At 36.1% G+C, this 25,605-nt stretch overlaps 1 protein-coding gene across 3 annotated transcripts; it reads left to right on the top strand.

Moving 5' to 3' along the window:
• Positions 1-1,707: 1,707 nt before the first annotated feature.
• STRIT1 (small transmembrane regulator of ion transport 1) lies at positions 1,708-24,928 on the top strand. 3 transcript variants are annotated; one of them, XM_090273060.1, is made up of 3 exons: positions 1,708-1,833; positions 4,951-5,049; positions 5,149-6,072. In XM_090273060.1, exons 1-2 carry the CDS (start codon positions 1,821-1,823, stop codon positions 5,043-5,045), a joined length of 108 nt encoding a protein of 35 aa, XP_090129186.1. In that variant the 5' UTR covers positions 1,708-1,820; the 3' UTR covers positions 5,046-5,049; positions 5,149-6,072. The 3 variants fall into 3 exon arrangements, with proteins under 3 accessions (XP_090129186.1, XP_090129177.1, XP_090129193.1); XM_090273051.1 differs by lacking the exon at positions 5,149-6,072 and adding an exon at positions 24,695-24,928 and having other exon boundaries at positions 1,725-1,833; XM_090273067.1 differs by lacking the exon at positions 5,149-6,072 and adding an exon at positions 24,695-24,928 and having other exon boundaries at positions 1,749-1,833; positions 4,954-5,049.
• The last annotated feature ends 677 nt before the right edge of the window (positions 24,929-25,605 follow it).

The following is a 25,605-nucleotide window of genomic DNA, read 5'->3' as shown; positions in this document are numbered from 1 at the left end:
TTTTAATTTAGTGATGGGATATCAAGAAAATGAGATTCTCAATTGAACCCTTTTCTGAGATCTGAGCAATTCATGTTCATTGAATTAATTTTTTCCACTCCTCTTTTTCTGTAGAAAACTAGAAAAATAAATAAATAAACAATGAGCTATAAAGTAATCCTTTCTCAGAATCCAAGTTGATAGCAATAATGTTAATACTAGTTCTTTTCATATCAAAAGACAAAGCTTAAAATAATTGAAATGGCAATAAATATTTAAAATGTAGAAATATTTTAATATTTTTATTTTCATTCATTTTAGGAAAATTATTTTATCATATATATATGTATGTTTGTTGTCTGGAGGGTACTTCACTGTTCATTTTGAATCTCTCTTTCTCTCTGCTTTACAATAAAGTGTTTATTTGAATTCATTCATTTAAAAAAACAATGTCTGACTTTGCCAGGGATTTTGTTACATAGATATGCATAGTTTCTCTTCTTACCTGGTATAGCCAGTTATTATATTTTTGTTCAATATTAAATTGGAGAGAGAGAGATAGATGATAACTTGGCTTAAATGACATATAATAAATTTACCAGATGGTTGGCAACACACTCTAATCTATATGTATATGACTTGATGTAGAAAATCAAATGTTCTCCTCACCCATGCATGTGGAAGCATATCTCGAATTCATATAGCAGCAAGGAGTTCAGTGGCACTGAAGCATCATTGCAAATAGGAAAGTAGAGATGAGGCTTTTTAGGTGTCTTAACAAGGACTTCAGATTGTTATTCCCTAGGAGATGAAGAACCATTGGTGAATTTTGATCAATGATGAGACATGGTCACTTGCAGGGAAACATCTTTCTTGGAGCTCTGTGGAAATGGCTTTGATCACACCAGTCTTGTCTTCTAAAGGAGGACACCCTCAATCACACACTGGATTTTTGGGAAAGTGGGTCACAGGGTCATCTTGTAAAACTTTTCCATCTAAATGTAATAATTAAAGTTATTCCAATGAGAATCTAGAGCATAGTCTAGGTCATGTTACGTAAACCAGGTTGGACTTTAAAAAATGAAATGTCTTATTTATATTGCTAATAAAAATAACAAGATTATGACTGTTCTTTGAAAATTCTAGACAATACCATAGCCTTTTATTGTTTTAGTTTCTAGCACATTTATATTAAAAGTTCTTTTACAACAGTTCATTTGAAGGGGAGCCATTTAATTTGTTTTATCTTTTGCATCTGTAGTGCAATAAAAAACTGTCTATATTCCACAAGGCCTTTTCATTTCATCTTTATGACACTTCTTCTGTGGGTAGGTATTGCTATCCTGATTTTAAAATTAAAGAAGCTGACACCCAGGTTAAGCAATTTGGCCTTCATTACAGAAATAGCAGAGCTAGAATTTGAGGTCCAGTCTCTAACTTCAAAGTCCTTTTTTCCCAATATGCTACCCTCCCTCTTTGGTAGAAATTCTCGAATTGCAATGCCATTTTTCTTGTACACCCCATTCACTGCACATTTTCTTTTTGTGGTCTGAAGGCATTGGGCAAATTAAAAACCTGCATATCTCTGGGTTAAGATGATAACTCGGTCTCTTTAATTGTTCAGGCCATGTAGCCCCCATTCCCCTCTATCATAATAGGATAAGAGGAGCCAGAGGAGCCCTGCTCTCCAACGTCTTACATCACCTTGCAGACAATTGGCAGCCAGAAGAGGGGCAGCTGCCACACTCTTTAGATAATCTATTTAAAGTTCAAAGCTATGCTGGATGACAATAACAAAGAGGTAAGCCTGACTCTGACCAACTTACCAAGCAACAGGAAGAATGGCTGAAAAAGGTAAGATTTAAGCATAAGACTCTCTTGGCGAAAAAGATCCAGGCTCACTGGTTTATTTTATCTTTCCCAGTATTTGGTGTTACTCGGTTAATTTGATGAATGTGGTATTTCTGCTGAAGAAGCATTAACCATATATGTTAGTGTGGCCACAAAAAGTGCATTAGACGTGCAGTTTATGGAACATGTAATACATGTTCATACATTATGAACAATATTAAAAGGACCAAACAAACAAAAGAGCTAAATTTGTTCACCTTGTTTTGTAAGATGAGCTAGAGGTCGGTTATTGTCCAGTGTTGTACTAAATTTGAAGCCTTAGATTTGAGGTATTGTGGCATGTTGGACCAGAATTAAGGAGATTTAAAATGGCTACATGAGTTTGAAGAAGTCCCACAACTAATTCTAAAATTAAAATAAATAAAATGGGCTTAGTCATCTCTAATATGCTTTGCATCTGAAGTTCTTTTTTTCTGGTTTTAAACATTTTTTATATTTAAGAAAAATGATTATCACTAATGTGACAAAATGGGCTGAATATACTGTGTCTAAGAAACAGTTTTTAAATGCCTACAGGAATTGTTGCTTTTTAACCCGGACAACATGAAATATTACCATATTTCCTGTTTTACAGATAAGGAAGTTGAAATATAGCAAAACTTTGTAACGTGCCTGCAATCATACTCTTAGAGAGGTGGTGGCACCATGTTTTGAACTTGGACAGTCTTGTTTCAGACAGAGCACAGTGACCTTAAGAATACTTCCAGGTATAACTACTTGTGCATGCTCAGGACTGGACAGAGAAAGAAGCATTTTAAAATTGTCCTTATTTTAAAAAAGGCTTTGTGCTTATTTGTGCTATTAATGTAAGTGACATATGCGAAGTTCCTGGATTTTTCTATTTCAAAGCAATGGTACAGATTTTGGTAAAACTTAAAATATTAGTGCAGGTTAGAAGGATTGGCAAGAAATATTCAAAGTCATGGAAAGCAGGGACCTGCAGCCAAGATTGTTCTACCCAGCAAAGCTATTAATAAAATCAGAGGGCAGATAAAGAGCTTCCCAGATGAGAAAAAAACTAAAGGAGTTCATCATCACCAAACCATTATTATATGAAATGTTAAAGGGACTTATTTAAGAAAAAAATGTTCAAGTTTATGAACAATAAAATGGCAAAAACAAAACAAACAAATAAACCCTAATTGCAGCAGTTGAATCTAAAAAACAAACTAAGCAAACAGGAAGAACAGAGACAGAATCATGGATACAGAGAGCATTTTGATGGCTGTCAGATGGGAGGGAGGTGTAGGGGAATGAGTGAGGAGGTGAGGGGACTAAGAAGTACAAGTAGGTAGTTACAGAATAGCCATGGGGATGTAAAGTACATTATAGGAAATGGAGTAGCCAAAGAACTTACATGCATGACTGATGGACATGAGCAATGGTGTGGGGTTTGTCTGAGGAAGTGGGGGGATGCTGGGTGGGGTGGCAAAGGGGAGAAATCAGGACAACTGCAATAGCATAATCAATAAAATACAATTAAAAAAAGAAAAAACAGAATACAAGTGCAGTTATACTTTGAGTGTTAAAATGCACAGTCAATTATATTGGTTTACATGGAATAATAAATAATGATACATATATTTTAAGGTGTTTTAATGTACATTTTGAATTGTATTAAATAGGCTTGTATAAAATATTTATAACACTTGATTAAAATATCAATATTAATTTTTTAAGTTCTTTGAAATTAGGAAAGAACTAAATCATATATGAATAGCTCAAAAAAATACTATTATATACTTCCACTGTAATGGCACCTTAATTCATAAAAAAGCTTTCATCCACAGGAGAGTAAAGGATATGTCATAATGTTCACTTTATCCTTAAAGCAATACCACATGGCAGGTAAAAAAATGAGTTTTTCATTTAGTGGTTAATGCTTTGTTAAAGGTCACAGTAAGGTGGAGAACCAAGGAAAGCCTAATTAATTTCTGAGAGTTAAGAGAGACTCCAGCATTTCTGGAAGCATATATTTAAACTATTACTATTCATTTTAACTTCAGAAAGTTTGCTTTTATAAGTATGTCTTCTAATTTTAGAAGTGTCTTTAGAAGTTTCCAGATGATTTTATTTTAATAGTACTTAAAAAGCTCCACATTTTAAAGTGGTGAAAGTTGGAATAGAAATGCAATTGCTAAGACTATGTATTCCCTTTGTTAGTTGATGGCATAAGACCTAATTGTGTTTTTCAATTAAGAATATATCTGAGTCCTCAACACATAACCTTAATTATATATGATGTCTTTCTGTGTTGCTTTTGAATCCTTTTGCATGATATGTGTGTGTTTGAAAGAATAAGATTGAGATGCAGTGAATATTTTTAAAAATATACTTTAAAGTTGCTTTTGACAGGTTAGGGTACAAATAGGAAACACAGGAGGAATCATACTAATGTCTTTTAAGTATGTGTTGGATCAGTGTTGATTGCAATATTGAATGGTTAAAAAAATAGAATCCCTCTTTTCCAGTAGAGAATGATTATATAAAATATAATGCTTTTTTTTTCTATGACATTTAAGAGTAAAGTTAGCTATCAAGGCCAAGAACAATTTCAATACCTTTCCCTGTTATGATTATTATTTGGTTTAGTAGGAATTGCGTCAGTCATTTTCTATTGTTTGTATGTAAACAGCTGCTCTCTGTGTTATTGAACACATACATGAATGTGTGCTGTCTACACTAAACACACACATGGTGGTTGGAGTTTACAAAGCCCTTGTTCATATGTGATATTTGATCCTTGCAACAACTTCAAGAGATAGATATCACAAGTTCCATTGTCCATATTTTACAAATAGGGAAGTTCAAGCTCAGAATGTCCCAAGGTCACATACCTGTAAAAGGAAGACCTATGATTGAACACAGGCCTTCTATCCCAAATACCCAGCTGAGTCACATGTACCTTTTATAGAAAAGATGTAATAGTCATGTTTGGGTATGAATAGGGAGTATATATTTTTTCCCCTTGATATCACTGGATTCCTCTTATTCTCTTGATTCAGAAGATACACTGCCAAAATGACCTATTAAATCTGTTTTGCTTTATTTATTTTTAAGCAGAATCTACATCATCAAACCTTCTGGTCCCTATTCTTCTCTTCGTTGGATGGATTGTGGGCTGTGCCTTAATGGTTTACATTGTTTTCTTTTAGAAAGGTAAAGTTCTTAATAATTGAGTATGTTTATTTATAAAGAGCATACATTAGTCCAGAAATATTCTTTTCTGCTTTATTAACAAAAAATTTTACTGTGCAGGCAAGAAGACTTCAGATTGGCATCATTTAGAAGAATTAAGAAAATCATGAACATGACAGTTTATTAAGTGTTTCTTATGTAGATAACTGCAACATTTGACATCACTTTTTCAGCTTGGATTTGTAAACTGGTACTTTGGTGTACATAAGAGTCTCTTCAGGAATTTGTTTAAAATTTTGGGTATAAATAAGAACTTTATGAAAGTATGTATGAGTTTTTCCATAACATGGGAGCAGGAAAAATGTTCCCAACTATGACTAAAAAGGTGTAAGCAATAGAAACAAGTTTAGTAGATTCAATTACAATAATTTTTTTGGCCACCCCAAAATGAACTAGAGATAAGAAAAGATAGTTTATGGAAAACAAAATGTAAATGTAAACTTGTCCCTTAACCACTTGCTCATAATAAGAAAACTGTAATTAAAACTGCACTAAAGAACCATTGCTTACCTATTGGATGGGGAAGAAAAAGGAAGACATTTGACAATATATGTGTTGGTCTGGCTGTGGAGAAAGAAACACTCATATTCTGTATTTAGGAATTCAATGCAGTACAACATTTTAAGGAGTATTTGGTACTCAATATCTACCAAAGTTATGTATGTATTTAACCTTTGACCCTACTATTTTTCTTCTAAGAATATTGTAATTTCCATAGAGACTCTGGTAGAAATACAAAATGCATATATACAATTCGATTCACTATAGCGTATTTTGTTATCACAAAAATCTATAAATAAGCCAAATGTTTGTTAGTAGAGGTCTGACTGAAAAAACTATGGTCTGTCTTCGAAATGTGGTACTTAACTGTGGAAAGAAATAAAGCAGGTTTCTATATATTGACGTGATGTCATCTCCAGGTCAAAGTATTAAGTAAAAAAATCCAGGAACAGAACAATGTATGCTGCCTCTTTTTTTTTTTTTAGTTTATTTATTTGTTTGTTTGTTTATTTGTTTATTTTTATAGGTAGGGGAAAGGAGAAAGAGAGGAAGAGAAACATCACTGTGTGGTTGCCTCTCACTCGCGCCCCCAACTGGGGAGCTGACATGCAACCTAGTCATGTGCCTTGACTGGGAATCGAACCAGCGACACTTGGTTTGCAGGCCAATGCTCAATCCACTGAGCCACAGCAGCCAGGGCTGTATGCCGCCTTTTGAGACAGAAAAGAAAAGTCTATACCAATATGCATACATGCTTATCTTAAAATACTGAAACAAAGAAACCAGAATAGAAGCTATTTTTGGTATACCTTGTTTTATAGTTTTCATTATTCAAATCATGTATCTTATCAATTAAAAAAAAAGAAATAATTGAAAAAAAAGTCATTTCCCCCATTTAAAACAAACTGAAACAAATAAACCTAATAGTATATCAAGTTTGTGGCATAACTACACAGAGAAAAAATTTCTTTTAAATGACTTTAAAACACAGTATTTCTGACTGTACATTTATCATGGGATAGAAGTCTTAACCATACTCAGTAGTCTTTTTGTTAGTAGTAATATTGGTATTATTAGTTTGAAATTCATATCATCAGCAACAAGAAGTCAAGTAAATACCTGGTAATCTTACAATCTGAATTGTAAATAGCAGTATGGACTCATAATTAATTTTCCTTCATCTAGAAATAAAAGTCTGTTAACTCCACCCACTGAAAAAGCCTAATAGGGGTGAGCACCCTTGTACCTTCATTGTGGCCTCTAAATCCCAGGGTGCACTCAAAGGACCCAGGGTCCCTGCCCGAGTTGGGGGCAGGAAATGTGCAAGAGGAGTCTGGGGTCTCCTCTTGCTCCAGAAATTAAAGAACCTTTTAAAGACTTCTTTGTACAAAGATGTGATCATTTGAACATCAAAAGTATAATGGCTACAAAGGACCAAAATACATCAAATGTATAAATACCCATGACTCCATAGTAGTAATAAAAAATAAAAATAAGTGAACAAAATTCTCATTATTATATTTGGAGATGCTAAGGAAGCAATTTGTTATGGTAAAATTTGTAAGTAGATGTAAAGAATCTAGTTTTTGTTGAATAAAGTACTTTCAGATAACTAAATAATTTTTGGTATTTCTTCTTTAGAGGAGTATTCTAGTTTAAATACATAGGTGAGATAAAATTGAAAATTGTTACTTTGCAAACCTTAATGATATAATAAATCTTGACAACAATTATTAATGGATGTTAAGAGAATTAGGTTAATTGTTGATGGGGGCATTTTATACTTGGCTGATCAGTTTGATGAGAGCTGAACCCATTGATCAACAACATCACTGAAAGTGGAATAAACAGACCATGTGAGCCTCCTGCTTGGGGAGAGTAGAAAATACACAGTGCCACCTGTGAAGTGTTTGTCCCAAAACAAGTGAGCCTGAGTAAAACAAGTCTCTAGATCTTTCTACCAGGTTGCTCGAAACAAAAATCACAAGGACACCTTCAGCCAAGTACACAGAGTATAAAATTACAAAGGACACATGACCCAGTTTCTCAACAAATACCTTGCCTTAAGAAGTAAAACAGAGAATATGTTCTCCCACTCAGTGGGCTGTCTTTTCATTTTGCTGATGGTTTCCTTGCTGTGCAAAAGATTTTTAGGTTGATGTAGTCCAATTTGTTTATTTTTTCTTTTGTTTGCCTTGCCTGAGGAGCTATATCAGAAAAAATATTGACATGAGAAATGTCTGAGATTTTACTGCCTACGTTTTCTTCCAGGGTTTTTATGGTTTCACAATACAATATAAAGATAATGTATTAAAGAATTGTACACCTAAAATGATATAATTTTATTAACTAATGCCACCCCAATAAATTCAATAAAAATAAAATAAAATACTGAGCTAGCATAAAAAAAGAGAAGTGGAATGCTGAGGGAGAGAGTATTACAGCATAAAAGAAATTTAAAAGGACAACAAACAAATGTGATGTATGGACCAACTACTGAAACCACTTTTGAATTTCTGTAATAGAGATGTTAAGAAGTTGTCATTAATTTTGTGCATTATTATAATGGCAATTGTCAATGGAAAAGAAAAGTCTCCTATCTGTTAGAGATACGTACTGGAATATAGAGATGAAATGATATGATGTCTAGAAATTGCCTTAAAGTACTCCCATAGAAAACAAACTAAAAAAATAAAGGGGATATGAAATAAGACAGGTAAAATGCTGATATTTGTTTAAACTGGATGTTAATTCCACGAGAACTTATCATACTTCTCTCTACTCTTGTAGATATTTAAACATTTTTTTAAATAAGAAGTTAGTTTCTTTCTTCCTCCAATGGCTCTGAGTTGTGAATTATAAATAATGCAAATAAATAAAAATAGAATAAACTAACATGAAATAAAACCTAAACCTGTTTCTGAATCTCATCACTGGAGGTTCTGATTGAGTAGGTGTGTACTGGGCCGGGAATCTGCATTGTAACATGTTTCTCCCAGGAATTCTTGGGCATACTGAAATTTGAGAGCCATTGCTTTACAGCAATGTTTCTGATACCTTAGTGCACATCAGTGTGCCCTGGAGGACTTGTGAAAACACAGGTTATTGGGTTTCTCTCTCAGAGTTTCTGCTTTAGGAGATCTGGGGTGAAGGTCTGAGACTTTCATTTCTAATAAACGTGCAGGTGGTGCTGATCCTTCTGGCCCAGGATCCATATTTTGGAAACTACTGTCCTAATGTATGTTTTCCCCCCAATTCATATGTTTGATATCCGAATTGCCCACATATAATGCTTATCAGGAAGATGGGGGAATGTTGGGAGGTGAATTAGGTCATGAGTCTAGAGCCCTTGTGAATGAGATCAGTGCCCTTATAAGAGGAAGTGGGGAGAGGGCCCTAGCCATTATACCTGATGAGGATCCAACAAGAAGTCTGCAGCCTGGAAGAGGGCCCTCACTAAAACCCACTCACACCAGCACCCAGCATCCTGCTCCAGAACCGGAAACAAATATTTGCTGTTTATAAGGTACTTGGTCTGTGGTATTTTGTTATAGCAGCCTGAATGGTCTAAGATAAGAAGGGACCTGATTTCTTCCTCACAACTTCAGCATCCTTTTCTATTCTATTATTTTTTCTATAGAAACGAATCTCCTTATCAAAAAGTTAGAGAAAGCTTCGGCTTTATTCACGATTTTCATGTTTTAAATTTGGTTAAATATTTCATAAAGGCTTCTTAAAAAGTTCCATTTAAAGCAATATTTCTAAAAGTTTAACATAAATGATTTTCATAATGACTTAACGTATTTTTAGTTTTCTCCAGACTTGAGGAGAACTAACTCACCTTGTTGCCAGTCAAAACGATCTCTTTTGTTGTGCCGTCAGAAAAGAATTTCAAATGTCACATGAGTACAGAAGTTTAAATGTGATGTCAAGATTTTATTGGGGTAAGAGAATTAATATACCCTCAGAGTTGTAGAGGGTGGGTGGGCTTTCGCAGCAACCGCCACCAGGCTCCTGTTAATCCTCCGTGTATTTCCTTGTTTTTTTTTTGATAAAGAGCAAGGTGCCATTCAAACCATGCAACCCAACTTTCTTTCTGGGCTAGAATTTGGCCCTACGCCCAACCAATTCCTTCCCTTGGCCTACTGGGGTTCCATACCTCTTATCCAATTCAATGCCCTTTCCGGTTTTTCCTGGGCTAGGTTCTGCCTTTCAATGTTGTCACCCTGGCTCTCACGGCACATGCCCCAAAATAGAGAAACCTTCCCCTGCACTATCTTGACTTCTATCGCGCATGTCAAAAAGTTTTGGTATTTCGTCTGGTTTCTATTGCGCATGTGCACAGCGGAGAAATTTGCCCCCCTCTTCCTTGTGGGAATCTGGTACTAGGCCAGCAGCATTTCTGGGAGACTTTGTTGTCCGCTTTGAGGATGCAGTCTCCTTGGCGGCAGTTCCCTGAAGTAGGTGAAGCTGTAGCTTCTTGGCTAAGCAAACAGGCTTATTCTCCCAAGTTTATTACACTCAGTGTCTAATTCCCTTTGCTTCCTTTATTAACAATTAGCTAGCTAACGATGGTAACGACCTGAATCAGAGGTCTGCTGGAGTTAGCTCCTATAAGCTTGTGAAAGCTGGTTGTTAAATTTGCAGGAATTTTGTGTGAGTTGACAATTCATTGGTAGCTTGAAATTGGCCATAATGGTAGTAGTTATACCACAAAAATCAACAAGTTTTATAAATTATAGCTTCTTTCCACTGGATAGCCAGTTCTTCAGCATTTGGCTACACACTCCTGATGTGACTCCTGTTGGCTCACCTGATCCTTACATAGGCTTGTTAGGGCTTTAAGACCAACTATGTTTTTTCTTCTTTTTAAACTGTTTGAGTTAATTTAAAAAAATGATCTTTCTATTTGTCTGACCTCCTTTTGTGCCATAGACTCTAATGAGAAAGCTATGAATGCGATAGATTTTTTCAGACAACACATTCACATAAAAATAAGATGCTATATCAAGATGCTACTTCCTGAAATCCATTGAAAAGACTTCCCAGGTTAAATAGCTCTTACTTTCTGAAGCCTGAGGCCTCTTCACAACTTGACTCTGGTTCCACGTGGAGTTGAACACATCATCTTATATTCTAGCTTTCTTCCTAGCTAAAGATTGAGCTTTTTTATTCTTTTTCCTGACGCAAATTTGGCATCACTTGTCAGTTTTCTGGCTTTTTTTTTTTTTTTTTTTTTTTTTTTTAATTTCAGGGTCCTGGAATTTGTCTGTTATACAAGCAGAGTTAGAAAACGAAATTGTGACAACCTATGTCTTAGGTTTGTCAGAATAGCTTCCTTCCTTTAGTCTGAAGCATTTTTCTCCATTCCTGTACCTCTCTGAAGCTACAGGACCCCTTATTTCATGTTCAAATGTGTGCTCAGTGTTTCCCTGGAACACAAAATGCCCCTGAGTTCCCATAAATCTTGAATTCTACTTTGGACAAAAACGTTTCTTATTTTAGGGGCTCAATATTCTTTTCTCCAGCACTTTAAAACAGACTGTAATGTTGCTTTACAAGCAGCTATAGAAATGAATTTTTCTCTAGTATGTATTTTAATTCTATGTTTCCACATCCAACCTGAGCATTTTCTTAGAGAGCAATTAAGTCTTAATGCAGTGGAAAAAACAAAATTTTGGGAAGTCAGATTGTTTTATCCTGACTTGGAGGTCCTTTGAATAGTTAAGTAATCTCTCTAACTTTAATGTTATCAATTGTAAAAGTCAACTAATAATCATGTTATAGGATTCTTGTGAGGACTGTAATATTTTCTAAACCTACCTGATCTGAATCAATGGAATCATTTGTTATAAATACAGATTCTCAAGCTCTTTTTCTGGAGAGTTCATCTCAATGGGTCTGGAGAAGGCCTATTAAAAAAATCAGTCCTCTGGGTGATTTTTATTATCACAGAAGTTTGGAAAACAAATTTATTGATTGTGTGTATGTGTTTAGGCATTACTCCATGATACAACTTATTTTGGTAGGTCCCAACCACTTTTTGGTTTATTACTACAACAAAAAATTAGCACTTTATTATGTTTGTTCTATAATATTACAATATGTTTTTAATTACACAAAGTATAATGATACATAATAATATTTGGCCCCTGTTAAGTTTTAAGCTCTTAATGGGTGAACCCATTTCTCATCTTTCTGACTCATAGAATATAGTCCAAAATAGACAACAATAAGTATGTATCAAATAGGTGATTAATTATTTCCCCTTACCATATTTTTTTTGTCCCCTTACCATATTCTTGAATACACAATGTTGATGTTATAACACTGAACTTTAGAGATGTCACTGGAGCAATTTAAGCTTGACTGGAATTCTCAAAGAAGTGATTAGTAATCTGTGAACAATAGGTTCAGGCAGATGATTCCATACAGATTTCACAAGACACAGAATCTTTTTTGTTTTTAAATTTACAGAATCATCAGCTAACATTTTATCAAAGGGAAGATATAATAATTTGAGAAGATTATGAGGTAATTGTTACTTAAAAATTTTTTATTGTATAATGCCCAGCTTTCCATCATCACCATTCCTGCACTCTATGCCTCTCCCCCACTGTAGACATATACTGTGTCAGAATTGAGAAATATTACTTTTTCTATATATTAGGACATAATATACAAAAACATCTTGAAAAATGTTTTTTATTACTCCCTGTACCTGGTAAAAGAGATAAAGTCCAACTGGATGTTAAGTAACTAAGGCAACTCCTCATGAGGTACCAAGCCTGGTGAAGCTGAGGAAATTCCCTAGAGTATAAGATCCTAGAGGAGATATCCTTGTCCACAAACAGAAGTAAAGCTTTCTTTTTTAAAATTTATATTTTATTGATTATGCTATTACAGTCGTCCTGGTTTTTCTTGCGTTGACTCTCACCACCAGCACTTTCCACCCTCTCAGGCAATCCCCCCACCATTATTCATGTCTGTGGGTTATGCATATAAGTTCTTGGGCTACTCCATTTCCTATACTGTACATCTGCATGGCTATTCTGTAACTACCTATTTGTACATCTTAATCCCCTCACCTCTTCACCCGGTATACCATACCCTCCTCCCATTTGGCATCCATCAAAACACTCTCTTTATCCATGATTCTGTCTCTGGTGTTCTTGTTTGCCTATTTTGTTTTTTAGATTCAGTTATTGATAGAGATGTATTTTTTGAAATTTTATTGTTCATAGTTTTGCAGTTTTATTGTCCTTCTTGTTCTTAAAGCATTTCATATAATAATGGTTTGGTGAAGATGAACTCAGTTTTTCTTGTCTGGGAAGTTCTTTATCTGCCCTTCAATTCTAAATGATAGCTTTTCTGTGTAGAGCAATCTTGGCTATAGGTCCCTGCTTTTCATGACTTTGAATATTTCTCGCCAATCTTTTCCGGCCTTCAAATATTCTTTTGAGAAATCAGCTGACAGTCTTACGAGAACTCTCCTGTATGTAACTAACCACTTTTCTGTTGCTGGATTTAAGATTCTTTCTTTATCTTTAACCTTTGGCATTTTAATTATGATGTGTCTTGGAGTGGGCCTCTTTGTACCCATCTTGTTTGGGACTCTCTGTGCTTCCTGGATTTGTATGTCTATTTCCTTCACCAAATTAGGGAAGTTTTCTTTCATTATTTTTTCAAATAGATTTCCAATTTCTTGTTCTTTCTCTTCTCCTTCTGGCACTTCTATGATATGAATGTTGGACATCTTGGAGTTATCTGAGAGGCTGCTTATACTATCCCCATTTTTTGAATTCTTTTTTTCTTCTTGTTATTCTGACTGGCTGTTTTTTGCTTCCTTATGTTCCAAATCATTGAGTTGCTCCAGTCTACTGTTGTTTCCCTGTAAATTGTTCTTTAATTCAGTTAGTGCATCTTTTATTTCTTATTGGATCTTTTTTATGCTGCTGGGGTCCTTATTAAGCTCCTTGAGCATACTTATAACCAGTATTTTGAACTGTACACCTGATAGGTTGCTTATCTCCATTTTGTTTAGCTCTTTTCCTGGAGTTTTGATCTGTTCTTTCATTTGGGCCATGTTTCATTGTCTCCTCATTTTGGCAGTCCCCCTGTGTTTGTTTCTATGTAGTAGGTAGAGCTGCTTTGACTTTGTGTCTTGATAGTGTGGCCTAATGTAGTAGGTGTCCTGTAGGGTCCAGTGACACAGCCTCTCCTATAACCCAAGGTGGATACTCAAGGTGGGTCCTTCAAGTGGGCCGAGTATACCTTTCTCTTGGATTGAGCTTTGGTTGCTGTTGGCAGGTCAATGGGAGGGATTTACCTAAGCCAGTCAGCTGCAAAGATTGGCTGTAACCATTTAGCACCAACCTCCATCCTCCACGGAGGGTCAGCTGTGCAGGTGCAGTGTGGTGGTGCTCTGATGTGGTCTGTAGCTGTCCACTTAGTGCGCTGGCCCTGGGGTTTCCTAGGTGATGCAGACCAAGGTCTACCCTCAGCTATATTTTGCCTAGGGCCACTTTGTCTGAGCTATAAAGCAATCTGAGATGGCTGTTACTTGTGCTGGGCTTCGAGATTCTCAGGCGAAGCCAAACTGTGAATCTAGGCTGGCTACTGCTAGTGCTGGGCCTGGGGCTTGCTGAGGACAGCTGTTGTTTGTTTAATAGGATTTAGGAAGTGTTAAAGCATGAGCCAAGACCAGCCCTTCATATGGAAAAGCAACTTGGGTGGGCCGTTAAGTTGGATGGGGCATAGTCTCTGGGGATCTCTAAGGCAGATCAAACAGTGTGAGCCAGGTTGATGGAGTCTCAGATATGGCACCAACTTGTTGGCTCTGTGCGGGAAGAGTTCTGAAAAGGGATAATGGCTTCTGCTTGCCTTGATGCCAGACACTTAAGTTTATCCCTCTATGCCACTGGTGCCTTTCAAGCTGCTACCCTGGTGCTGGAGCTCAGAGGTAATGAGTCTGAGTAGGTGAGTCCATGTGTGGGTTCTTTAAGAAGGTCTCATTGGGGCTCCAGAAGTTTCTTCTACTGACTCAATATCTGTAGGCTTTTGCAGCCAGTTGTGGGGACTTAACTTCCTGGTGCAGGAGCCCTGGGCTGGGGAACCTGGTATGGGGCTGGGACTCCTTGCTCCTGAGATATTTATCCACCACATGAGGGTGAGGGACCAAAACCCGTTTCATGTCTGCACCCTTCTACCAGTCTGGATGGATGTGGTTTCTTTAATTCTATAGTTGTCAGCCTTCTATTCAACTAGATTTCTGATGGCTCTGAGTGATGGTTGTCATATCTTTTAGTTGTAATGTTGATGTGGTTGTGCGAAGAGGCAAGCCATGTCTGTCTACACTGCCATCTTGACTGGAAGTCCTGTAGATTTTCTCAGAAGTAACTCTCTCAAGTGAAACCCATCTATAGATCTTGTAATAGTATAAATCTTAAATTCCCTTTTATTTTTGAGAAATTATTTCCTATTTCTATCTACTCGAAAGCCTTATTTTTGCTTATTGCTATTTCTCAGATGTTCCCTTCCCTCTTTTCGTTTCTTGGACAAGCATAGAAGTTTCACTTAAAACATAAATATACATGAGCCCAAGATTTCTTTAGAGGAAAGAAAAGTACACCACAAGCAGAAGAATAATATTGTGAGTTGGTAATTTCCCAGGGAATGAGATGCTTGAATGTTTCACTTTCATTACTTTTTCTTTCTAAATTGATTTCTTGGTTTGCAAAAGGGGGATAGGCATGCAATTTCTTATAAATTATCTGCACAAATCATAAGTGGGTACAGAGCTGAGGTTGTTTTGGAAGGTCAGAAATATTCCAGGGTTTAAGACTTTGGTCGTTATCCTCGATTTAAGTCCATTTTCAGTTATCTTGGGATGGGCATACATGCAGTTATAAATTTAAAGTTCCAAGCGACACAGATTGTATATCTGACAAAGATCTTCTTGGAAGCCTGTGCCTATGAATATTAAAGGAAATAGGATATTGATTGGAATCTTGCTGCTGATGAAACAGGGTCATGGAGAAACCATTTCTGAGTTGTACATTACCTGCTCTGTAAAATTGGCCCAGAAGTGAAGAGAATATGGAAATAGTCTTTTTATTGGTTTCCACATTGATATGCTAAAGTCTCTAAACCAGCGCCTTATACATTTTCTCTCATCCTTATCATGTGAAGGTACAGTTAGGAGTGAATGCATTTTAATTTAGAAAATGCAATCCCTTAGTCTAATAAGCATTGAAATTTCATAAGGATGTTGCAGACATTGGGTATAGTTCTCACTGATCTTGCTAAAGGTAGAAACTTGCCTGCGAGCCTGATAATAGATGGCTAGATTGCTTTGGAGTCAAAGTATGGTTGCCTCTTCAAGCATGTGGTCAGATTCATCCAATTTTGTTTTTCCTTTTGCTTTTGGCTCTTCTTTTTAAATTTAATATTCTCTATCATGGTATATATGACAAATACCTTTCTTTTTTTTTTTTTTTTTTGGTGGCAGTAGCTTGTGGGGAGTAACAGTATTACTTTCATGTTGGTAATTTAGACCTCCCTGGCTCCTGTCTCTCTCCTGATAAGGAACCCAGGAGGGTCTCATGTGGGCTTATAAATATGTCTATTCCTTCTAGTTACCACATTCCTATACAAAACCCAGAAGTTTATCCCAGGCACTATGGGTGGTTCCCCATTTCTCCCCATCTCTCCCATCCCAGCCCTCATTGGGCCTGTGTGGTGGTCTGTGGTCAAACTGCTATTTGTGGAGTTCTAAAGCAGTGTTGCTTATGATGCAATGTACCTCAGAGCTGAATTAAAGTTTTTTCAATTTTTATTCTCAACCTCCCCTTTTCTCTCTAGGACCCAGGAATACATCCAGGGCAGAACCAGACAGACTGAACTGTCTCCTATCACACTGAATTCACAATCATTGAGTCAAAACCCTGAAGCCTGGTTTCTTCCTTGACAAAAATTAGTTCTCCCAGGAGGCTCCTCAGGTTTACAAAAGCAGGCTTTAGTTTATTTGCCCCATCAGGAACCCAAACATGCTGAGAACGGTTTGGCTCTCATTGCCACTGAAGTAACATATCTGCATTCTCAGAGTTCTTTAAGACAAAAAAAGCGGAGTCGCTGGTAATTTAAAATAAAATTCTAGTCTCATCCCACCAAACTAATTTCAAAATCAGTGGATTGATCAATAGTTTGAAGAGCACTACTTTAGAATTCAGTGTCTTTAAACATCACCTATACCTTTACACACACACACACACACACACACACACCCATAGAGTTCTTTGTTATTCCTAGATGAGATCTTTTTCCCTTCACATCCTTCCTTAGAGGCTGTCTTTTCAAAGTAGGATGTGTAAAATGTAGAATTCACTAGATATGACAGGAAGATATGCAATAGATATATGATGAGTGAATGAATAAATAAATGAATGAATGTCTGAACATCACCTTTGACCAAACAGCCTCATGAGCTACATCAAGTGTGTGGAACTATTAGTATAGTGTTTAGCACTAAGTGCTCAACTAATTTAAAATACTATTTTAGTCATTATTAATATCACAATTTTCCTTATTACTTCTTATACATTTCTTATTCATTCTACCCAACAATTTTATGAAGTAGATATTATTGTCATCTCCATGCTGGAGATATGGAAATTGGAGTACAGAGATTAAAACTCATTCATGATTATATAGTTAATGATTGGTTCAATCAGGACTTGAACGCATATCTTTTGATTCCAAATTATAAATTATTTTTCAACTATACTCTATGATCATCAAATTACAAGACTTTTCCCAACTATACTGTAAGATATTGTACATCAGATTTCAGTGGAAAGAAATCTTCAAGCTATATATAAAAGATTGATGGCTACATTTGTTTCTTTGGGCAGCACTTAATTTTCATGCTTCTTGGTCTCCATAATTAAATCCTACAAGACCTCCATTATCTCCTTTCTTTCACCTCCTTTTGCTCTTCTATTATTTCAGTCCCTATTTCTAATAGTTCCTTGACATAAAGGGATCTTTATATCATGGAACTTTAGGTTCTTAACCAGGTATATCTGGGCTGCCAGCTTTCATTTCTAGCTATAAGCCAGCTTTGCTCATTCTGTTGCAGAAAAAAACTACTCTTGGCCCTAAAATATTCCACCCCCTTTTTTAACAACTACACTTATACAACTACCTCCTTCCAGATTTTAAATTTTGCCTCAATATGAGTCTCTTCCAAGAAGCAAAGGGACATAAAATATTAAATCTTTCATTGTATCTGCAGATATGGAGAGTGAATTGAGGGTTTTCAGGTCGTAAGTACTGTACACCGATATTCACACAGGTGCTTGGAAGTAAAACTATACTCCCTAGATATAAAGGGTTTTTAGATGCTTGCATAATTCTTGCTAATACCAAACACATGTGAAGAAGGCTCTGTCATTAAAAAATACATATGTAATAAATGACCTCTCTTCCCTGAAAATTCCCAGTTCAGAATAAAGTAAAAAGCTTTGATTTCCTTCATCTATCTTCAGTTTTACTCCCTTCCTCAGAGGTAACGACCATTAGCAATTTAGTGGATATCAATCTAAAACCATTTTAATGCGTTTACAAAATAGTTTACATGTTATAGTTATAAAAGCTTTTTTTAAATCTCTACTGATTCAATATTATTTTATTATTTTGGTCTTTTTATTTCTTTGCAATTCATATATTTTTTAATTAAATCATTTTTTATTTTTCCATTGTAGTTGACATACAATATTATATTAGTTTCAGATGAATAACCAGTGATTGAACATTATATAACTTACTAAGCAATCATCTGATAGTATAGTACCCATTTGATATCATACATAGTTATTATAATATTATTGTCTCTATTCCCTATACTGTACTTTTCCTCATGACTATTGTGTAACTACCAATTTGTACTTCTTAATTCCTTCACTTTTTTCACCCATTACTCCAACCCCCTCCCATCTTCCCAAATCCCAGTCACCCAACTGCCCTTCCCTCAGGCAACCACCAGTTCCCTCTCTGTTTCCATGAGTCCGTTTCAGTTTTGTTTGTTCATTTTATTCTTTAGAGTCCACATATCAGTGAAATCACATGGTATTTGTCTTTCTCTGACTGATTTTAAAAGTGCTTTTCTATACTGGGTTATCTCACTTGATTCTCATGGAAGGTAAGTGCATTCAGATGTGTGAAATGAGACTTACGAAGACAAGCTTGTCCCTATTCTCTCAGCTGGTCACCAGCTCAGCAGAACTTAAATTTTTGACCCAGGGCCTGGAAGCATATGCCAGGTACTGTTCTAAGCATTTTGCATGTGTTAGCTCATTGAATCCTTATGATGGCCCTCTTAAGTAGGTGTGATTATTATGTGCACGTAAAGGTGAGGAAATGGGTTCAGTGAGGTTAAGTAACAAGCTTCGGTCAGACATTTTTTCGGTGTCAGAACTTGAACCCAGGCAGTCTCCCTTTGAGCCTGAAGATTACTGTTTTGTATTGTACAGTCTTTGTGCTTTAACAAATCCCATCTCACACTGTGTGTTTTTTAAGCCTGATGAACAGAGAGAGAGAGAGAGAGCATGGTACTTCTACAGTAAATGATTTAGATCTTATCTGTGCTGTTGCCCAGATCCAGAGTCGTCGTCGGCAGCCGTCCGTCTCGAGAGACGATGGTGTAGCTTCTTAAGAGTCTATCTGCACCGCCGAGAATGGTTGTGCAGTCCGACTCGGGAGTGACACGGTATCTGTCTCCTCCCGTGTTGAATCGACATCTTGCGATGATGCTGGAGTGTCCTCTCCAGTGAAGCTGAAGCTACAGAGCCTGGGCAGGGTGATATGGAGGGTCTGCTGTTGCCCATGCAGTAGACCCCCCCTCTCTTCGCAGCTGAAGGGTCCAAGGGAAAGACGGAGTCAATACAGCTTGGCTTCAGGTGCGCCGCAGGAGTTGCCGGTGTTGACTACAACGTCAAACCGCCTTAGGGACTCCGGCTCCGGATTTTCTGTCGGGGTTTACTCCCTTAGCCCTTCCCCTGAAGAGGTATGCCGCAAGGCAGCGGAGGTTTTTTGGAGTCAGAGTTTTCCTTCTCTGATGTACCCTGACTGGAAGATCGAACCAGCGACACTTAGCTCGCAGGCCGACGCTCAATCCACTGAGCTAAACCAGCCAGGGCAACCAAGATTACTCTATCCAGAAAAGCTATCATTTAGAATGGAAGGACTGATGAAGTGCTTCCCAGACAAGGTAAAGCTTAAGGAGCTCATCATCACCAAGCCATTATTATATGAAATGTCAGAGGGACTTATTTTGAAAAAAGAAGATCAAAATTATGAACATTAAAATGACAATAAACTCACAACTATCAACAACTAAATCTAAAAAATAAAAACAAAATCCAACTAAGCAAACCAGAATAGGAACAGAATTATAGGTATAGGGATCATTTGGAGGGTTATCAGCTGGGAGGGGGAAGGGGGAGAAATGGGGAAATGATGCAGGGATTAAGAAGCATAATTGGTTGGTACAAAATAGTCAGGTGGAAGTTAAGAATAATATAGGAAAGGGTGAAGCCAAAGAACTTATATGCATGACCCATACACATGAACTAAGAGGAGTGGGATTGCTGGAGAGGAGTGGGGTACTGGACAGAAGGGAGCAAAGGGGAAAAAATTGGGACTACTGTAACAACATAGTCAATAAAATATTTTTTTAATTCCTGAAAAAGAGCAAAGTAGGAAAATTCACAGTTCCCAGTTTCAAAGTGCTTACATTTTTATATCCCATTGCCCTATGTATTCATGTAGTTAGTTATGAACTGTTCCACTTGGTGTGAGATGCTCATTAGTCCTCCTCCTCCTTCATCTTCTTCTAACTAAGGCTGAGGCTGATGCATGTGTTTTCCTACTAATCTTAATTGCGTACCCACTGAAAGTGCTGTACAGTAAAGACCACGTGGGAGCTCTGAGCGTGTGACTGGGTTTGTCTAGTATATGTCTCTAGAAGGTAATGATTTAAAATGTTTTCAAGTTTAGAGGCTTTGCTTCACAGGACTGGGATTTAGATATAATGCAAAAATACCCACAAAAGTAACCCTTTAGAAGGCTGGTTTTTAAATAAAATTTAAAAATCCACATCTACATAAATTCACTTTAGAGAAAAGAGAAAAAAATAAAACAGTGGGCATTTTGGTGGTGACTCCCATCCAGAAATCCGAAGAGGTTTAAAAATAATAGCAGCAGCAGTGACAACTCATTAATCTTTGTAACTTTATGGCCTCAGATAGTGAAAAGGAGAACTTTGAGAAAAAAAAAAGTGGTGTGTTGTGTAAACATGCCAGGTAATAGAAGTGAAGTGGGGTTAAAGCAGAAACCAAGGATTTATGATGCATTATCTCAAGAAAAGCAGGCTCAGGGTCAAATGCGGGCAGAGCTCAATGTTAACATTTTGAAACCATATCTGAGTTTCCTTTGATGTCGCGTTAAGAAATTTAGCTACTGAGAAGCATTTGAAACTCAGTGCCTGAAATAATTTTGCTTCTTATCAACTGGATTTTTTTTTTTTTTTTTTTTTTTTGGAGAAAGCCATATCCCAAAAAGTGAAAGCATTAATGCCCTTCTGATTAATCATCTTAGATAAGGTAACAGTAAAGGAAAAGTTTAACTCAATATTTGTCCTGGAAAACCTGCTATTATTCCTCTGCCCTGGGACAGGTGGTGCATGAGTTGGCCACTGCCTGCAGGCAAAGGACTTGCAGAAGGATGAAGATAAAGGTTCAATAATCATCAAATGTTGTAGCCATGTTGCACAATTACTGACAAAACTACTCAAAGCACTGTACTTTTTTTCACACCTGGTTCATGTATCATTTGATAAGAGAACATAACACAGTTTTTTTGTTTTCCTAGCAAATTGATAATTTTTTTAAACAACCAGACCAAAGACCTCTGTAGTCTGAATTATCTTGGCAAATAAGGGTCTAAAATCACATTGTTGTTTGGTGTATTCTAGTTAGAGATGGTTTCTCTCAAATCAGGATACTCCGTGTGGACAAAGCCTGAACTTCAAACCACCTTCTACCCATCTCGCTATATCCCTCCAAATAATAGTTATTCCTTTTTAGTAATTCATTGGCATTACTGCTTCACTAAATTCTATCTAAAGAAATTTTAATCATTTAGTAAAGAAAATAAAGGCTCTGCATGTGTATGTGACTTGAAAAATAAATCTGATGGTTTACTTTCTTTTACAACTATTTCAAGTCTCTGGGTATTTCTTACTCAGGTGGTTCTCAAAATTTGGTCCCCAGACAAGCTGCATCATCATTATCTAGAAAACTGTTAGAAATTTGAAGTGGGGGCAGCAATTGGTGTTTTAATAAGTCCTCTAGGTAATTCTGAGAAACACTGTCTCCAAGCCACCTCTTCAACTTTTCCCTGAAATATCATCTCAGTTTGGGTATATATCAATCAACAACCTGACACAATGTGTTTCTTAAAATCTGTGACTTTTTTAAAAGTAAAGATTACAGAATGGTTTTTGTTCTCTTTCTGAGTCTGGCTCTAATTTAATTGTGGTGAACAGTATGCTGGTACATTCATTGGTGATTCAGGGGTCAAGAACCCACATGTTTTGGTGACAGCAAGGTAGCAAAAGTGAGAGATGCAAAACCAATGTAAGAAAGAAGAGAACACTAACAACTATGAGAACAAATGGAGAGTAAAATTCATATTAAAAGAATATGGTCTGCTAAAACAGACCATGTTTGTCTACAGCCTTTGGTTTACACTATAGTTAATAAGACTTAAAAGATCTCTTACAAGTCAATTCTCAAGAAAAGGATTTGTAAATAGTGACTTTAATTCTGATTGCTGTTGGAATTACACACACACACACACACACACATACACACACACACACACACACACACACATATATATATATATATATATATACCTAAGTATATAAAAGAAAATAAAAATGTGTAGTACACCCTGGCTGAGTAGCTCAGTTGATTAGAATGTTGTTCTGATACCCCAAGGTTATGGGTTCAATCCCCTGTCAGGGCACATACAAGAACCAACCAATGAATGCATAAATAAACAAACAACAAATCTATGTTTTTCTCTCTCTCCCTTCCTTTCTATTTCTAAGAACAATAAATAAAAAATTTAAAAATGTGTAGTGCAGTAAAACTCTTTGCTTTGAGCTAGACTATAGGAAATCAAAGCTATAACAAGGTTGAAAGACTAATGCAGGTTTTGAAATCTTTCTATAATGACTTGCCTTTATTTCCTCACCTGATTTCACTTAGCATTAAGTTAAGAAATATACCCATGAGCAAATCCAAGACAGCTGCCACTTGAAACCAAAGTACGGAGAGGGAGAGGAACTAGCATAAAGTATACTTTTTTGATCTAAGATCACCATGATACAGGACTCTTGGGCTTTTGGATAAAAAATTATAGGAAGAAAACATACAATAAAAAATAAACTATTTAAAAAATAAAGATGCAAAAATAAAGATGAAATGGAAGCATGTGTGGACCACTTCAACTTAGAAATGGAGCCTTTATCATTTCTCACCCAACTTTGTATATTCCAGGCAACCCTCCTTTAGAACATTCCAACTGAATACAGATAAAACTCATCAATCAGAGGTGTAACAATGAACAGTTCTGATACCTGAGTATAATCTGCTTGATACAGCATGAAGCAATCAACATTCTACTTTTATCTTAACTTGCTACTTTTTAGATGGAAGAGTTGCAAAAAGCAAATCCAGAGTCATGTTGAAAGCTCTCCCTGAAGTTCAGACCAAACAAATGAACACTGAAAACCAAATTTTCTTAAATATGTAAGCATTACCTACCTATTGATTTTATTGATTAAAAATCCCTAGACAATTAACATTGAATACAAAATGTTTATTATGGGTGCCTTTGAACATTTCAAACATCCTAAACAGCAGATAAAACATATTGTAATAACAATTAAAACAAAATGTTAAATATTAAATATTTAAATATTATACCACTTACATAAAACCATCATGGGAAATATATGTCTTCATAATAGCTAATATTTTGTGCTTAACATTTCTATAGCTTTGTTTTGACATCTTTTATGGTTCTAATAACATAAATTTAATACTTTATACGGGGTTGAAATATTCTTATTAGAAATTAAGGTAAAAGAATACCAAATCAAACTAACCAAGGATCTGAATTATCCATGCGTTGAATCTTGCTCAAAATATAGTATTGTAGTTATTTTCCCTTGGAAATTCAAACCCGAGACACTTGCCATCAAGGTGAAATTCCTATTAATAGTTGAACTTACTAAAATGTAAAATTTAGACACCCAATCCCAAGCATGTAGAACAGGGTCTAAAAATTAGTGAGTGCTCAATTAAAAATATGTTGTTGAATTTATTAATTTGTTAATTAGTTGTTTTTGCTTAATCATTCATATGCTTTATTTTTTGAAGACTAGTTTGAATCTCCAAATACTATGACCTATTCAGTTGAAATTTGTTTTACTATTATTATAAAATCCATTGCCCAAATGTCATGCTATGTTAACCTGCTCTATTGGCACTTTTAAAAATTTATGCATGAAAAAAGTTTAAAGTAAGTGGTACTGATTTCTTTTCCTCTAACAAAGGTTTAGAAAAGGAAATGTCACTTCTGTTTTTTTTTCCCTTAAAAGAGAAGATTTTAGCTTTCGGTTAGCTTATATTTCCCCGTCTCCTTCATCTCAAAACTAGAAAAATAGACATTTATTTCTCTTTGGCTAATGAATATATTTGTTTTATTGGGCTCCTAGAAACTATACTATTAAATTAAATAAAATTTAGATATAAGCTCTCTTTTACTGTTTTCCTTAAAACAAGATCATCTATGTGTTTTAAAACTCATGTATTTATGTTCTCATGACAGTGAAATTCTCTATATCCCGGGATTTTTAAACGTAAAGTAGATAAAATTCTGAAAGTTTACCAAAGACATTGGTCAACTGTAGAGCTGAAATCGGAATCATTCATTCTGAAACATGTATTTCTTCCTCTGTTGCTCCTTTTAGCTAAAGCATGGGCTATAAACTCCAATGTCTGCAGGGTCCAGGCGAGGGAAGAATGAAGCTGGTCGAGAAGGAACAGAGGATCTGGAAACAAATGCCCCATCTGAAGCAGAAAGCTGCTACTCATCTGGAGCAAGATTTTGGATTGTGAAAACCATTCTGATCAGGTCTTTCATTTTTTTAGAAGATTCTGAAAAGTTCTACTTTTAAAATGTCAAATATATGTATTGAAAATGCTGTCTATTAATTTATTCAAAATTGACATATGGGTCAGACACAGTGGTCTATGTTACATCTTTAGAACTGGCATTTAAGTACCCCTTTCTCTGCTAGCACAGGGGTGATGGCTATAGGAGAGGCCTTTCTCTGAAGTACTGGGCCATGAGACAGCATCCCCTGGGACATCTTCTTTCAGGGTTACTGTTTAGATGCCCACTGGCAGATAGATGGCTCTGGTATAGAAGATCTGGCTAGTGTGGCATCTCTTGCAGAAAGCTGCACACATACAGCTTGAAGTCTACAGTAAACCTCCACATAAGCTTTGGAAAGGTTTATTTGAATCCATTAGTACCTGGCCTTAGGATCACACCTAGTCTTGCTGTTTTGCTCAGAATTTTTGGATTGCAAGCAGTCTTAGAAGAACTAATATACGGGGCAGCCAGTCCCCAATTTACCAGACTTACAAAGCAGTCAAGGTTGATTTTAGCTATTCCATGAGGCAGATAGTTAGGGAGAAACCACTCTTCAACAGCAATTGCTTCAACTTCTATAAATTCTGTGACACTCAGAACATTTCATGTAGAACTGTAGAGATATTTCCTTATTTACCATCTTATTATCCTCCAATTCTCACATTGCCAGTCGTACGTATGGACACATACACAAAAGCAGTATTAAGGGCCAAATTAACAACT

Source organism: Furipterus horrens, unplaced genomic scaffold (genome assembly GCF_987537825.1).
Source record: "Furipterus horrens unplaced genomic scaffold, mFurHor1.1.pri manual_scaffold_1, whole genome shotgun sequence".
Taxonomy (NCBI): Eukaryota; Metazoa; Chordata; class Mammalia; order Chiroptera; family Furipteridae; genus Furipterus; species Furipterus horrens.
The sequence above is the reverse complement of the archived record's forward strand: the minus strand, read 5'-3'. Positions and strand labels throughout refer to the sequence as shown.